The following is a 16,737-nucleotide window of genomic DNA, read 5'->3' as shown; positions in this document are numbered from 1 at the left end:
TTAGCTGATGCACGAGGGACAGCTTTAGTGTGTGAAGCATGCCTATTGCGAGTTTCATTTCATTTTTACTTTAGTATGTAGAAGACTATTACAGAAGAGACCAGCAGTTGGGTTGTCAGAATCTTAGTCGACTGGTGACATCGTGGCGTCATTTTCCATTGCGTTTCTCTTGCGGGTCTGCAGCTACCTCGACAAGCTGATGGAGTTCCTACGCCTTTTCGTGAGTGCCAGCCTGCCATGTTTTGAAGGCAACAGTCCTGCACTTCCTCAGCTGCTGTCTCTCCTGTACGAATACACTTTTCGAGAGGTGAGTCTGCCGCTGCTTTTTTTTTTCAAAGCCTCAATGCGAAATTTCGCGTGCCGAATTTGTGAAAGAACGAGAATGTGGGGAACAAAAGAATGGGCTGAAGTAAACATCCAGAGAAAAGGTATTGTCGTTTTCATGGGCAGTAACCGTTTACACATTGTGACGGGTAGCAGCTACTTGGTGAGTATTATGGGTAGCAACTGCTTTGCGAGTGTTACGGGCAGCAACTGCTTAACCAGTGTCTTGGGCAGCTACTACTTAATGTTATGGGCAGCAACTGCTTAGTCATAGTCAATGTCTTGGGCAAGAACTGCTTTATGTTATAGGTAGGAACTGTTTAGTAAGCGTCACAGGCAGGAAGCGCTTAGTCAGTGTTACGAGTAGCAACTGCATAGTCATTTTCTTGTTTTGGGCAGCAACTACTTAATGTTACAGGCAGCAACTGTTTAGTAAATATCATGGGTCGCAACTACTGGGACAGTGTTTCTGTGACTGTTCGATGTTACCGACAGCAACTGCTTAGTCAGTGTCACAGGCTTCTACTGCTTACCATAAAATCCTGAATAAGCTACCCCCTATGGTGAAAGATGATCCAACAAGATTTGAGGGGGGTGCCCTTGCTTGGTCATAGAGCGAAATGAGGCACTGTAGCAAGGTTACGCCGTGCTAGTTAAGATGTGGCCGTGACTGCCGCAGTCAAGTGCGGAGCGGTACTGTGTCTGCCTGGAGATGTGGGGCACGCTGCTGGTCCGGCTGGCGGCCCACCGGTCGGCCGACAGTTACCGGCCGCTGCTGCAGACGCTGGTGTCCCAGCTGTTGGCCAGGTGCTGCCAGGCGGAAGGTGCAGCCCAGTCTCTGCAGGAGCCGCAGCTGGCACTGGTCGCCAAAGCGGCCGAACTGACACCCCAGGATGTCTGCGCTCAAGTGGTGAGCACTGCTGGTTCTTTTCATTTCGATGTGTTAGTGCTAATTGTAGAGTCGCTTTAGGAGAGGATCAACTTGAAAAAAAAGTTTTGTTGATCTGTAGCCTAGGGCGATGAAATTTTTGCTGTGTCTGTAGGTTTTGTGCTGATTTAGAAAAATGTACAGTAACTACCCCATTAATTTGGACTTTACGGGACCAGAAAGAATGTCCGAATCAACCAAGAGCATGAATTATTACGCCTAGGAACAAAACACTTCAAAAATGTCTCCCACTCCATCGAACTTCTATTTCTTAAAAAGGTCTGTGATCTCGGTTTGCTTCACTGAGGCACTGTGTGAAGAAGTCACCATTTCGCTAAGTTCCTGCAGGTGACTTAGTCTGCCACACACTGTCCTTCGTCATTGTGTGGCGTGGACGCTCATCTGCGTCACTTGTGTCTGGGTCAGCAAATTCCCCTTCGTTATCCAAGACTTTGGCGACGATATCGATGCTAGTCACTGTGCCGGCCACGGCAACATTGCTGTCAATCGCAACGTAATCGCCGAAGGGTTCATCGGCTGGCATGATGCTTACGTAGCGACTGTCTTGCTCTTCGGCGCTTTCCTTTCGCCAATGGCACCTTTTTCACCACACATGTCGCGGAACACGAGCCCGTGTCGCTTCTTGAAGCGGTCGAACCACCATTCTGACGCATTAAAAGAATCTATGTTCATGGTCAGCGTGAACTTCTATGCTTGTGCGCAGATAAGGGGGTCGCTCAGGGGCCAACGCGCATCGCATGAAACGACAATTGAGCGCAACAGCGCTTGTAGGTAGGGGTGCTCTACAGTTTGAAGCCTCTTCCTTTTATCTCCAAACATCTCGCCCTTATACGCTTGAATAATCTGGTCTTCGTTCTTCACGTAACTGCTCAGCGTGCTTTTATTTACCGTAAACTTTTCCATGACTTCTTTTCAAGATGCTCCCGCTTGCAACGCCTTCAATATTTGCACCTTTGCAGCCAAATCCTTAGCATCGTACTTCACCCTCTTCGCTGTGGGTGTTGGGGCGGCTGGGGTCGCAAGAGATGTGGGGGAAGCCATCCCGGTGTCGCTTGCGTGGTGGTGACGTGCACGCACGCAGGAAGTGGACAATGAGCTCGGTGATAAAATACGGTAAAAGCACGGTGATAAAACCGAAATAAAGAAAGCCCACAAACTTTTCAAAACAAGCAAACAATAAGGCTGCAGATGGCACTGATCATGCACAAAAATAAATAATTTAAAAGCAACTGCACAGTACAGGTGAACAAACCGACTCAGCTATCACACAATCACACACACGTGTTGGACGCACAAGAAAAAAAGTTAGAGGAAAATCCGTCGGCTGCCTGTTGCCCTGTTGCTGATGACATTAGTGGTGCACTGCCTTTCATTTTTGTTGTAAACCAGCGCCATGTGTGTGTGTGTGTGTGTGTGTGTGTGTGTGTGTGTGTGTGTGTGTGTGTGTGTGTGCGTTTCCTATCCATGAAGGAAGTTTCGAATCTCAGAGGCCACAATTCGCTCTTGAAGTTGTTTAGCTGTGCCGTCAATTTGGCTCGCGGAATCCGCCGCTGCTTCCCCATCCTACCGGGGTCGTGAGTTTGAATTAATCGGAGCGCGGCCGAACCTGTCCGAATTAATGAGTTTTCAGTCATTGAACAATGCACGTCTTGGACGGGACCAGACGCCGTGGCCAGATCAACCGAAATTTCGAATTAATAGTGGTTGAATTAACAAGATTTCACTGTAATTAGCTTTGTAATAAGTGCACAGTTGTTCTATGCCATGACAATCTGTAAAGTATAGTTTGTTTTGAACAAACTATTTCTGCCACTAAACCTTGATGGTTATGGGGTATTATTGGCTCATATTTCTCTAAATTAACTGTAGAATGCAGATAGCTAAAGAAAGTGCGTATAAGGCATTTTAATGGACAAGAGAAATTGTGAAGTCGGAATTCTTGGAATCCTCAGCCCATACTAATTGCTCACTTTAGGTCAGTAATAATTATACAGGTGGCCAAACTCAAGAATATACCCCAAAACTGGAACTTGATAAAAACACCTTTTAAATGTATAAGTTAAAGCTCATCTATGCAAAAAAAAAAGATATGTTTTTATTTTAAGATGACTTCTTTCATCATGTGAGCTTGGCAATCATGGTATATATTGAACATGTGGCTTTAGTGGACTCTTAATGCGAAATGTAATGGCAAGCAGCCAGGTCACAATTTTCAGGGGACTCCAGACAGTGAGCTCTTTTTAGTTTTTGCAGCCACCTTGTGCTCTTTAGAAGTGATTTTAACCTATTTCTAGTTTAATTGCAATCTTCAATTTTTTTAGTTGTGTAAGTAGAGAAACTAGTCTTTTGAAAACAATTGAAAAAAAGTACAAAATTTTAAAATATACTTGTATTTTTCAACTCGCATCTCCCCTTTCAAAGAGCCTTCACGCAGGAATTTCACATCTTGTTTTTTCTGTGGCAACAAGTAGCTAATGACTCGCTTGTCAAAACTGGGAAGGTCGTTTGCTGTAGCGCGTGATGGGTAAGTCTTTAGAGACGGTTTTACAGCGCCCCGTCGCAGTTTCGGTTTTCAGGGAGCGCTGAGCGAAGCGAGACCTCGGGTGGGTTTTGTGTGAACATTGCTGGTCACATGAGCACGCAGAACCATGTGCGCACGAGTGCCACATTGAGAAACTGTTTCAACAAAGGCTTCCTAGATGCTGCTGTAATACCCTCAGAGGCGTTGTAAGTATGCATGACTCCCAAAAAATGTACTGTTGAGGCAAGGACATCAGCTTTTGTACTCCTGTGCAAGTCTGCCCCCTCTTTTTATTGAGAAGGTCTTCGAGGAGAGAGCACTTGCAAGGGTCGCGGCAGCCAACGCAAATTCGCAATGCAGGGAGCTTTTGTTGTTTACGCGAAAACCAAAGGCACGTGCAGTGGTGCGACCCGACAAAGTTATTTTTCGTATCTCACGCGATTTTATTATGAGGGGGCTCGGTGGTCATTGTGCATGCTCCGTGTGCACAGTTGAGCACTTCTGTGTGCGAAACTGGTGTCTTGTCTGTTTGCTCGCAGCTGTCGCTGCTGGATCCAGAGCTCGACGATTACCAGTCGCCTCACGGCGGCAGTGCAGCCGAGAGGTTGCGCAGTCTGTCTGCTGTGCTGCAAGCTCTGGGGCGGTTGGCCCCTCACCTGGACGTTAGCCTGGCACACACGACCACCACAAGGCGAGTTCAAGAGTGCAAATCTGGCGCGTTTCATCGACACTTGGAAACACTGCTTAGTGACTAGCATTGCTACAGGCCACCATCTTGGGCATCTTGGGCCACCATCTTGGGGAGTTGTTTCTTGTTTTTGTATATTGTGATGTGAATTAATAAGTTTATGAAACGTCATACGCATCAGTTTGACCATGTATGCGTCCACCACAAGACTGTCCGTTTAGTTGTTAGAGATGCACAACTCAAAGGTTAACTGCCCAACATGGCGATACTGAAACCCCTCTGTAAAATAGTCTTATAATAATAAGGGTAGCAAAATAAGGGACTTCATTTTTTTTTTTTTTAAGTTGAGACGTAGAGTAGCGTCCAATGGATGTTCAGAATGGTTGATAGATACATACGCACTATTCGATTCATTATTTGAAATATTTGAATGTTGGCACATCCCTAATCTTAAGCCTTACGATGTCTTGTACTTACCTGAACCGCTTGTAGACAATTTTACTTTAGGTACATGAGTGCCACTGTTTTGAGTATATTTACACAAATGATTTCTCAGTTGTACGAGCTGTGACATGAAACTGAAAAGGCCACGAAACATAAAGCACATCCATTACAGCCATATTGCTGTGGATCAGTCATATAGTCACAAATTCAGAATGCCATCAGCAGTGACATGACATTGCAGTACCTAAACACACTTGTCAAATGTTTATGCAGAAAATGTTGCTGTTTTCAAAGATGATGGAGCGTGGGAGCTTATTCTTCTTGCTACCTAAAGCTTCTATTGAATACATATATGCTTCTATCTGCAGGCTGTGCCATGCTGCCATCTACGGACGCCAGCTACTTGCCAATGCAGATGCTGCTAGGGCAGCTGATGTTGCAAATGCGTGAGTGTGTTGTTAATGGGTCCCAAGGGTTTCCATGTTAAAAACTACGGGAAAAAGTGGCTGAACTGCACAATACCTAGACCGTTAAACGACTGTAATTTGGTATGGTTTGATCTTTTTGCGACCTTTTCAGAAGTGTCTCGTCGTATGTAACTGTTTGGTTTCATTGACATTAAGTGTGAGTGAAAACGTGTCGAAACATAAATATGTGTCTGTATATGTATAAGTGTGTATATGTACTACACTCAAACCTCGTTATAACGAAGTTGAAGTGGAGCCACAATTATTTCGTTATATCGATTATAACAGTTTGTGACAATGTGTGGTCAGATGGGCGCACACCTATAAGCATGCAAAGAAGGAAACCGCCTCGCGGCCCGATGTACCGCTAGGCGAGCACGCGTGCAGCAAAAAATAAACACAGTCGAATCTCATTAATTCAAACACGCTTAATTCGAACTCACGCTAAAGTCCCGTCAAAGCTATGTGTATTTCAATGGGCGAAAATGCCCTGTAATTCGAACGCGGTAGCACTTGCGACGATTAATTCGAATATACCGCGCTCCGAAAATGCTCTCAGCACCATGCCGAATCCTGCGGTGGCACCTCTCAACGCTGCGCGCGAAGAAGGAAAAGAAGAGAAGGAAAGGAAAGACTGTGGCGGATTGTTTGCTCTCTCTCAAATGCCGATATGCGACGCGCCTGTGCCACACTTCTCCCTTTTTCGTCCCTGCACGTAGAGACCCTTCTTCTTTCATGGCCGCACACAGAGAGAAAGAGAGAGAAAAAAAGTGAAGCTGTTGCGGGGGCTCCTCCTTTCTCGATGCAGAGGGTAGCAGCGTAGACTCAGTTGTTGCCAAGTCAAAGGGAAATCGCTTTGCACTGCGGCGCCGCTTCTCGGTCAAGTGACCCGCTGAGCGCTTCCTCAATCCTCTCTGCTGACTGTGTAAGAAGGACAGCTTTCTCGGCTGCGCGGGGCTTGGCTGTAAGGTCGGCGCGGCAGTTTTGAATGAGCCGCGCCAAACAAGCGTCAAACTCTGCAGAAAACGATATACTTAACACACTACGGTAGTTTTTTTTATAGATTATTTGATAAACTAATTTAGTTCGTTTCAAGGGGAATTTTATTTACTTCATTATATCCATTATTCGGTTATATTCTATTACGTTATAACGAGGTTTGAGTGTATATTGTACTCGCTGCCACGCATACTGTGCATACGATGTGACAATATACTATGAACATATGTGTCATATTGCCGCCCTGTCAAATGGAAGTCTTGTAGACTCATCGGGCTGTTCGAAGACGGCTTTTACGCTACAATCCCCCCGTCTGTATTTGTACCCAATTCAGTTTCAACATCTGCAGTGCGACATGTGAGCTTCCCTCTTTCTCTGTTCACCAGGCAGGCGCATTTGTTGGCCTCTCTGCGATTGCTCTGCACCTACCTTGGCAGCAAGTCTCCGCCTACAGAACTTGTGGTCGAGGCCGCCTTGCCTCCCATCCTCGAACAGGTGGGTCGGTGCGTTTCACACTGCGTGCCTCGACTGACACTTGCACCACTGCCGTTTCCTTTTGCCGATCGCCTAGCAGACGCCAACGTGCTGCGAACGGTGTAGACTTGCGGGCATGTTAAAGTTCGCGTTGGGAATGGTGATGATGTTTCTCGGCTTCCAATGATTTTATCATTAAGTTGGCACTTTATTCTTCTTCTTCCTTCATCTGTCCTCGTCTTTCATTCACTTAATTATCAACAGTGAAGCAATTGTAGCTGTGCCACTGGGAAACTCCTCGATGCCACGGGAAGTGAGCGAGCCCCATTACCGTGTTATACAGCGGGCGCGAGTGTCGAGTGGAAACACATGAAATATGAAGATACAGAAACAGAGATAGAAAACAGTGGAAATAGAGAGAGAAAGAAAGAGAGAAAGTGGAAGAAAGCACCTAATAGAGTTATTTTTCGTTTCATTTTATTACCTTAAAGACCCCTCTAGGGGGTGTTACATAAGGGGTGGATGTAGAGAAACTATACAAAATACTAATATACTATTATATATTATTATATATTATATAATTATACAAAATTATACAAACCAAGTATGTTATTTCTGAGACAGATAATGCCTCGCACTTCGCAAGAATGAAGTCGAGCAGGTAATGGTGGCATTGCCGTGGGAAAGGTCGTTCCATTCAGATGGTGACCGCGGAAAGGAGAAGGCAGAGAATGTCTTGTATGGCTGAGCGGATGCGTAACTTGTAAGACATGACCAGTGCGACGAGATATGCGAACCGCTGGATTGATGAATTTCGCAGGATCATGGGAGCTGAAATAAAATTTGTGGAACAGAGCTAGAGTGGCGATGCGACGACGAAGTGCAAGAGATGATAAAGATGACACACTGACGTGGTACGGATACAAGGAATGAATGAATCGCACGGTACGGTTCTGCAGTGCCCCAAGTGCATTTGTTTGATAAGCCCAAGGCGGGCTCCAAATGGCAGCGGCATACTCAAGATTTGGTCTGATTATGAATTTGTAGGCTAGAAGTTTTAGGTGTTGGGGAGCATGACGTAAACAATGTTTTGGAAATACGAGTGATTTGTGAGCTCCCGCTATTATGTTTGTGATATGCAGACCCCACGTTGGATCATAAAACGATGTTATGCACCGGTACTTATGGGATTCGACTCTAAGTTAATGTTACCGGCTCTGTAAGAAAAAATTTAAAGGCTTTGATGACGTGAGAAAGATAATGATTTGCATTTACGGTAGTTGGGTTAAGTGTCATAAGCGACATGTTGCAGCATGCTTGAATAAAGTTAAGACCATGCTGAAGTGCTTGCTGCTCAGATGGATTTGTAATGGTACGATAAATGACACGTTCATTAGCGAACAGCTGAATGTGACGTGAAGCATGTAAAGGTAAGTCATTAATGTATATCAGGAACAGTAGAGGGCCTAAAACCGAACCTTGGGGAACAGTGGACGTTACTGAAAGAGGGTTAAAAGCACACTCATTAACAAAAACTGACTGTGAGCACTCCCTCTCATAATATGGGACTGTTGTAATGAATGTTGACCACAGCATGAATCTGGCGATAATTAAGTCACTAAACAAGTTCAATCATTCGGGATTCAACCGACCAGTCATTCAAGTAGCACTGTCTCACCTCTTATTTTCTAGGTGACGATTCTGTGATATCCCGGTATCCAGCAATGATTAGGTCTTTGCCTCATCGTCATGCAGTGCCCCGAGAACGTGTGCCGAGCGGCTTGTGGCCTGCTGCTGTCGCTGAGCTCTAGCGTGCGACCAGCGCAGCTCCTCTCTCTGGAGCCCATGCAGCAGCTGTGCGAGCAGCTGTGCCAGGGGAGCCTACGACCGCTTAGCCCTCAGGTCTGGTGCAAGATCTTAGTTTCCATCATTTCACCTTTGTGCAACTCCTCTTGTGATTACGAGCAAGTGGCAACGAGGCTGGTACAGGGGGGAATTCGTTAATGCAATTTACTTGGTGTCTTTCTCAAGGCACTTTGCAGTCGCCCTTTATTTTTTTCATAAAGTCAAGCAAATCTCGACTGTTTCAGGTAGTTCCTCATACGGTCACACGTTCAAAGCACTGGTTTTAGGTCGGAAACTTCACTGTCCTGGTAGATTTCATCAAAGATTCTGACATTGCTGCTTGGCCAAATGGGATGTTTTATCAAGCAATGGCGGACCTTTATCTCTTGGTGTGCGCAATACTCTCAAACCTTTATATCATGAACCCTGATAGAACGAATTATCGGTTATAGTGAAGTGCGTGAAGAATGGGTTTGTCACAGATACAGTGTAAAAAATATATGATTACAACGAATTTTTGTATATAACAAAGCAATCTAGTGGCATATGTGACTTTTTTATAGTAAGGTTTGAGTCTGTTACATTAGCTGAAAAGATGTACTTGTGGTTCAAGCCAAAATCATCTAGCTCGACTGAGGCTAACAGCAGGCACGCCACAATTCTGTTGGCAGAACTTGCATATTTTCTCAGGTTGTCACCAAGTATAGCTTGGTAGTCCCATGCCACAGACATATCATGGAATAAAAGGGTTGGCAGGCAGGTGTCGTGTTGAGGGCTCCACAGCATGGCTAAACAGAATGGTACGGTCAACCGTCAATGTAAGAAAGATAGAACATGAGTTTATGGTTCCCACAACTTTACCTTTAATACAGTGTTACAGATACAGCTGACTCTCGTCAAAGGGAAAAATATGTTTTCTTTACCGAGAGATGAACAGCGGTGCAGAATTCAGGTACAGAAGCAATCATTTGAGGGGCGGTTCTAATTAAGTAGCGGTGTGGTTAGTAGTTCCCAATTTACTGAGTGTCTATGGTATACATCTATTTTTAACGAAATCTCCTGATAAGCATGCCCAAGATACTCTTAAAGGAATCACCCGAAGAGCTCGGTTTTCCTCTATTTATACCTAATTAATGAGAGCGACACACAGATAACCCAAGGGCAGGATATGGGATATTATTAGTGGTTTCTTTAACTGTAGTCTACTTATTCTCACTTAAATTGAAAGGAATCAAGGTGAACGAAAAATCATGCATTTTTTTGGTGTGATACGAACCCACGACCTTAGCATTATGCACCCAATGCTCTACTATTAGAGCTACAAGGAGGGGCACTCCCCTGTCCACTTTTTTTTTTGTAGAATATTTATGTATGCTTGATGCCTGAGAGCGTTAGCCAGTGCCACAAGCAGCCCAGGTGGTGAGCGTAGAACATACTTTTTTTCAAGTCGGATGAGACTGCAGGAACACTGAACTTGGGGAAGGGGGGAACTAAGCTTTATCTGACCACAAAGCCAGCTTTTCACACATGCCAGTCTGTGCATTTGATAGGTCATTGTGCTTGCATTGTCTAGTTAACACATCATTATAGGAAGTGCGAAACCACATGCCAACAGCGAGAAAGGTGAGACGCAGGAACTTACTTACTATTCCTTTTTTGCTGTCGGCTTGTAGTCTTATGCTACTTATGAAGATGGATCTGCAACAATTAGCCTGATCTACTTGTTTATCTGGTTAATAGAGGAGTGTTTTGTGTGTATTGCGTGCAGTGTGAACAGCTGGTAGTACAGGCGGCGCACGCAGCCCTGTGCCTGCCTTGGTCGGGCGTACCTGCTGCGGCGCAGTGCTGGGACCAGAGGGCCGTAGCGCAGAGCAGCTTGGTGAACGCCCTGGCGCAGCCCCTGCTGCAGAAGCAGCCACCAGGTACTGCTAGTATTTGCATACCTTGCATATTTTTGCATACCTCTCGGCTTGCCCAGAAAGACTTCCAATTTCTGACTAATCCTCCGGATTGAAACGGCAAAGACAACAAATCTTCCAATAAACAGCTTCGAAGGAGTACTGACGTGAATTTTATTCCAAATATTTTCGGATTGTCACTGTAAGTAAAAGGACTGGCGTTTAAAACGCTTTTTTTTAAGAGAGTACTTTGGCACCTGGGAACGCATCGAGTATATTTTAAGAGAAAAATCTGTTAAAGCTAAAGGTTTATCGTCGGGTGTCCACGAAAAATCCTCCGCACCATTGCTTATTAGCCACACCCACTGACGAAGAGTCTGCTCAGCCGCCACGTCGAGATTGCCAGCCGCGCGGGCCAAGTGCGAGCGACGAAGGCTCGCGTTTCTTCCTGGGGTGCCACTGCCAGCTTTGCACGTAAGCTGTGGCACTGGAGGTAGGACATTATTGCCTGGTCTGTAACAGGCTGTGGTTCGACTCTATTTTGTCGATGCCAAGCAGAGACCTAGTGTCAACCGAGAAGGCCACGTTACGACCCTGAGACCAACCAGCTTCACTGTTTAGCGTAACTTTCCCCCTCTTTCTTCGTGCCAATGGCTTAAAGAACACTTTTTGTTTCAATGTCGAGGGAGCAGCTTTTGCAGCGATATGTCGTTGCGGTGGGACATCACGAGAAGACAGCAACTCCCAAAGTACTAGAGGCAGATCCGTCGCCTGCTTTTGGCGCGCATAAACAACGAGTAAATTATTGTCCACTGACCCCGACTGTGATTTCTGTTATGGAGGAACGTTGTGGAGGGACAAAATAGTGGCAACTCAGTTGCCGTGGCTCCGTGACTTCACCCTCGTCGCTCCTACTTGGTCATCCGTCTCGTGGCACACTTTGTTTGTGGTCGAATTGCGTATTGACCCATTTCGCGTGGCACACTGTGAAAGTCTCGATTTCTGCTGCTTTTGCCACGCGCGTCATTCCCAGAGTTATTCAATCATATGAGTTGCGAAACTGCGTTCCGAAACCCGGACACGCCATTGGCCGACCTAGCGGGAGTGAGCCGATCGTCGCGTCATCTGGGAGCGACAGTACAAAACACTGCATCGCCACTTGTGCGTGTGCTTTTTTTTTTAGGCAGCTCTCAATAAATGGCCTTAGCTTGCACGGCGCCCGCCGCCGCCTTCAGCTGTTTTCGCTCTGCAAAGGGGTAATCAAAGCCGGGTCAAAGTGTCAAGGTTTATTTCGTCGAAGGTGGTGCTTGCAATTTCGTGCTACCATGGTTTTAATGCTGCACCCCGATGTGCTCAGATTTGGGTGCACGTTAAAGAACCCCAGGTGGTCAAAATTTCCGGAGCCCTCCACTACGGCGTCTCTCATAATCATATGGTGGTTTTGGGACGTTAAACCCCACAAATCAATCAATCAATCAATCAATGCTGCACCCCGATTATTTCTATTACTCTTCGCTTGCTCGTTTAAAAATGTGCGCTTGAGATCGATTGCTCACGGGAAGTTAGACGAATCCTTTTAAATGTTCCACACTGCGGTTCACGATGTGTCTGTGATGGCCGCACAAACAAGGCACAGATACGGTAGAGTGCAAACCGAAGCACAACAATACTGATCAGTACTTACTGCGAAATGGCCGTTTGGTCTTGCACGCAGTGGTCGAATTCCCCTAACCACGAAATCAATTAGACACCGGCTCGGATACCATATATTTATGAAAGCACGATGACAAGAAAGTGGGAACTTGAACATCGCTATTTACTTGCAACTAGCACTGCAAGCCTTCTTTTCTCTTCAGGTGCTATGTTCGTGGAGTCTATCCAATGGCACCGGCGTTTGCTGCTCGGGCAACGTCGTCTGCTGCCGTCGTTAGACTCACAGGTTGGATCCACCCGGATCAGCGCTGCATCCGCCTTGCCGCTCACTATTTTGCCGAAATGTAAACATCGTGGGCTCGCCACATGAATCTGATAAACTACCGACTTTGCTGCACCGTTCATTACGCTGTGCTAGCTGTGTACCTACCACACGAACATGCCGCTTAGAGCCACGTTACTTCTAGCGCAATGCGGAAAACATGAAAAATGACACATCAAGAGAACAAGTAGATCCTCTCTCTTTTATTACGTCTCCGCCACTGCGACAAAGTAACATGTTCAGCACCCTTAGGCACCAACTCACCTAAGAACAAATTCTAGGCGCTGCCATGCTGTTTGACAGAATGCGGAGGCACTCACAATAATGCAAAAACACAAAATATTGCGCTTTCTAGTTAGTTTTTATGTCAAGAGATGGCGCTACAATCGACTCACTTCTGCCATTTCAGTCAATGTTGTGTTCGGATTTTGATACATGTAGCCTATGGGGAGTTTCGCAACTCATATGATTGAATAACTCTGAGTCATTCCGCGGTGTCGTGTGGCCTTTAGTTGCTGGCATGGCCGTGCCCATATGTTCACATCTTAAATATTTACGTCTCTGAGAGTACAGGAGGAACCAGTTCCTACGCTCGGTATGCACTTTGAGTGCCCGAACACAAAACCTGCGCCTGACGAGTCGCTGAAAAATCCAAACAGTTTCGTCCGAAGGTTTGGTCTGACAGGAAATGCAGTCTTTGACGAAAGAGACAGGCGAGTGGAGTGGAGAGTTGTCCACGTTCTTTTTTTCGTTGACTGTGCTCCCATTTGCATTTTTTTTACTGCCGCAGGTGAGCCAGTGAACCGTAGCCTGAGGTTACTGAGAGCCTTGGTGGAAGTGCTGGAAGGTTCAGGAAGTCGGTCAAAGCAGGTTGCCAGCACTGGTCTTGTCCCAGTATGGCCACTTCTGTTGGAACGCCTACCAGCGACCTTGCAAGGTACGTCACCTTTTCCTTCCACCAAAGTGCTGTGGTGGCCGGATTTTGATGCAAGGCCCATGTGCTTAGATTAAGGTGATAGTTGCCATCTGATTGAAATTTCGGGAGCGTTCCACTATAGCATCTCTTATAATCGTTTTGGGTTTTCGGTATGCAAAACCCCAGCAAAACAAATGTAGTGTTATTCTGAGAGCACCCAATTTCAAGCTCACTTTCAGAAGTGCTTACGGATAGACCTCAGCAGGCGTAAAGAATTCTCAAACGGTTTCAACTGGTATTCATCCACCGAGCACGAAATTCAAAAGCACGTTTCGCAAATAATACGCATGCGAACATTTTACTTACTTGTTCCGTTGAAGAATGGCAACATAAAACGAGAGTGTACCATTGACTCTGATGTAAAGCGCATTTTTTTTTTTCAAGAATTTTGCAACCTAAAATCGACCTTTGTGTTGCAATCGAATACTGAAGTGCGTACGAAACACCTACCTCTCTTCCTGGATGCAATGAAGTCAACGCTCGCGTTCATAGGCGTGCTTACGAGGAGGGGGTGGAGTGCTTGCTCCCCCACCTAGCCTAGTTACACTCAAACCTCGATGTAACAAATCATCGGTTATAACGAAGTAATGGACCAATTGGATAGGCTTCAACATGATTCAGACCATAGAAGACACACAGAGCACAGACGAGCACTGACTTACAACTGAGTTACAGCTTCTGTGTATAGGTAATACAGGCAGGTTTTGGCGCACAAAAAGGCTTGTTCAAGTGCAAATAAACTCAGTTGTAAGTCAGCACTCATCTGTTTCCAGTGTGTCTCCTATGGTCTGCGTCTGAATCGCGTTCAGGTCTATCCAGTTATGTACCAACTTGCCCAAGTCAAAGTGCAATTGACCAATAGCTTTATCATAAATACAGTGTAATGAATAATTGTTTATAACAAATTTTCAGATATAACGAAGTATTTTCGTGGTAAATGTGACTCGGTTGTGAGGTTTAAGTGTACCGGGAAACAGTAGGTGGGGGGGGGGATATGACAAAAGGCGAAATAGTCTGCATACATTGACTAAGTCTGACCCCCCTCCCCCCATAAGGAATTCTGCGCACGTCTATGCTCACTTTACAATCGAGTAAACACGGTACGTTATGGGAGGTCGCGCAATTCTCATTTCTGCAGCTGGTGTGGAGGACCCAGTGTTGGGCGTGCTGGCGTGCCTCGTGCGGGTGATGGCGGCGCAGATGGGAGCTACCAGGGTGGGTCCCCTGCTGGCTGTCCTGGAGCAGCGGGTGTCCCGAGAGTGCGAGGAGGCGAAGTCCGCCGTAAGCGGACTCGAGTGGCTCCTGGCGCTCTTGCTGCCCCTCGTTAGGGAGCCTAGTCTCGGCGAGTTCCTGCCCGCCGTTCTGAGGCTCTGCTTGGACCAGGTCCACCCGCGGCTAGCTCAGGTTAGCATCGTAAGGCAGTTGCCTCCTTATCATTATCGTTTCTCCTTTATTCTGCAGGCCTAATTAAAATGTGGAACAATTTGCCTGATGCAGGCTTGCCAGTGTTGAAAATGCATAAGATTTAAATTTTTTGTAATGGGGTATATTGCGTGTTATTGATATGAAAATCTCATTGTTGATTTTCATTGTGATATGATTCTTCTTTGATGCTTTATTTATTTATTTATTTATAGTACCCTCAGGGTATAGATACATTACAGAGGGGGGTGGGGGTGTGCATAGTAAAAACAAGAGCATGAACAATAACAGCAAAAAAAGTAAAACTGGAAGCATTATACAAAATAATCGCAGAAATCTAGTAAAGTGCAATACGTTGGAAAAATAAACATGTAGTGTTAGAGTATGCTGAATAAGACATTTTTATATGCAGTTGTACTAGTTATATCAGTTATGAAGGCTGGTAAGTGATTCCAATCACCTACTGTCCTGGGGACAAATGATTGCGAGCCTGCAGTAGATGAAAAATGGGGTATGTCAACCTTGTGATGATGATCAAGTTGGTGTGAGCAAAATGGAGCTGGGTGTATGAACAAGGAACGAAGAGCAGTACATTTTATGAAAAATACAAATGCATGATTGTCTTTTTCCGTGTTTCTAAGAAAGGTAGATTAAGAGCAGTTTTCATGTTTGTGACACTGGCATTGGGATCGTAGTTAGATGAAATAAAGCGAACAGAGCAATTTTGTACTGTCTCAATACTTTGCGATAATGTAGAGCTGTGCAGTTCCCAGACAGATGAGGCGTATTCTTGTTGAGGGCAAACGTAGGTGGTATAAACCAATGGTTTTAGCGACGGTGGGGCAAGATAGAAAGTTTGGTTTGCTTTATATAATATGTAATAGACGTGGTGTTTCCATGACAAGTTATTAGATATATGAACGCCTAGGTAGCGATAAGAAGCTGTGGTTTGCAGGGGTGAATTGTTAAGAGAATAGGACGGAGAGGTGACATTGCGCGTAGTTATGCGCATGCTTTTGTATTTAGCGACGCTTAGTTCCATATGCCACGTCCGGCACCACTGTGATACCGTATCTAAATCATTTGTAGCGATGTCATGTCTGAATTGGCAGGAGTCTGGGGCAGATAGAAGCTTGTGATGAAAAATTCGTAAGCAAGGGTTGTATTGGAGCCGATGTTTCGACTTCGGGCTTGTCCTCTACAAAGCAGGCTCAAAGAAGACAAGTCGACTTGTCGAAATGTTAGTGAGTTGATCCTTGTATTTTATGTTGTTGGGTAGGAATAGTGCAAATGAATTTGTATATTGGAATGTTATTCTTTCTGTATACGAATATTTTGTACGTTGCCCTGCCTGTAGTGACCCCCATGAACAGGTTTGACTGTATACAATGAATAAATAAAATTATTATCATCGTCATCAGCCCAGCTTAAGATCCACTGCAGGATGAAGGCCTCTCTCAACTATCTCCAACCCATCCTATTCCCTGCAAGCAGATTCCATTTTATGTCTGCAGATTTCTTGCTGTCATCTCTCCGTCTCTTTGTCGCTCGAGGCTTTGCTTCCCATCTGTTGGTATCCATTCAGGTGTCTTAATTGACCGTTGATTATCCATTCGTCTACCACCTGTCTGATGCAGTTTTCATTTTTCCAAATTCATTTCAAAGTTAAATAAGTTCACTGAAAGTCAATGCTCTTCCCTCTCATCTATTTTCTTTCTTACACTTCTTGTGCTGCACCTGCGATATTGCCTTGTC

At 45.4% G+C, this 16,737-nt stretch overlaps 1 protein-coding gene across 2 annotated transcripts in view; it reads left to right on the top strand.

Annotated features, from left to right (window-relative positions):
• Positions 1 to 16,737, top strand: part of ebo (exportin ellipsoid body open) — a 44,328-nt gene that overhangs the window by 19,285 nt on the left and 8,306 nt on the right. For both annotated transcript variants that reach the window (XM_075868925.1, XM_075868924.1), the window contains exons 8-16: positions 184 to 307; positions 1,004 to 1,234; positions 4,334 to 4,485; positions 5,295 to 5,372; positions 6,779 to 6,887; positions 8,622 to 8,768; positions 10,480 to 10,633; positions 13,375 to 13,521; positions 14,699 to 14,964. In XM_075868925.1, the coding sequence (XP_075725040.1) occupies positions 184 to 307; positions 1,004 to 1,234; positions 4,334 to 4,485; positions 5,295 to 5,372; positions 6,779 to 6,887; positions 8,622 to 8,768; positions 10,480 to 10,633; positions 13,375 to 13,521; positions 14,699 to 14,964 (1,408 nt within the window). The remainder of the gene's footprint in view (positions 1 to 183; positions 308 to 1,003; positions 1,235 to 4,333; positions 4,486 to 5,294; positions 5,373 to 6,778; positions 6,888 to 8,621; positions 8,769 to 10,479; positions 10,634 to 13,374; positions 13,522 to 14,698; positions 14,965 to 16,737) is intronic.

The sequence above is a fragment of the Rhipicephalus microplus genome, chromosome 7 (assembly GCF_043290135.1).
Source record: "Rhipicephalus microplus isolate Deutch F79 chromosome 7, USDA_Rmic, whole genome shotgun sequence".
Taxonomy (NCBI): Eukaryota; Metazoa; Arthropoda; class Arachnida; order Ixodida; family Ixodidae; genus Rhipicephalus; species Rhipicephalus microplus.
Note: the sequence above shows the minus strand (reverse complement) of the source record. Positions and strands in the feature narration are given on the sequence as shown.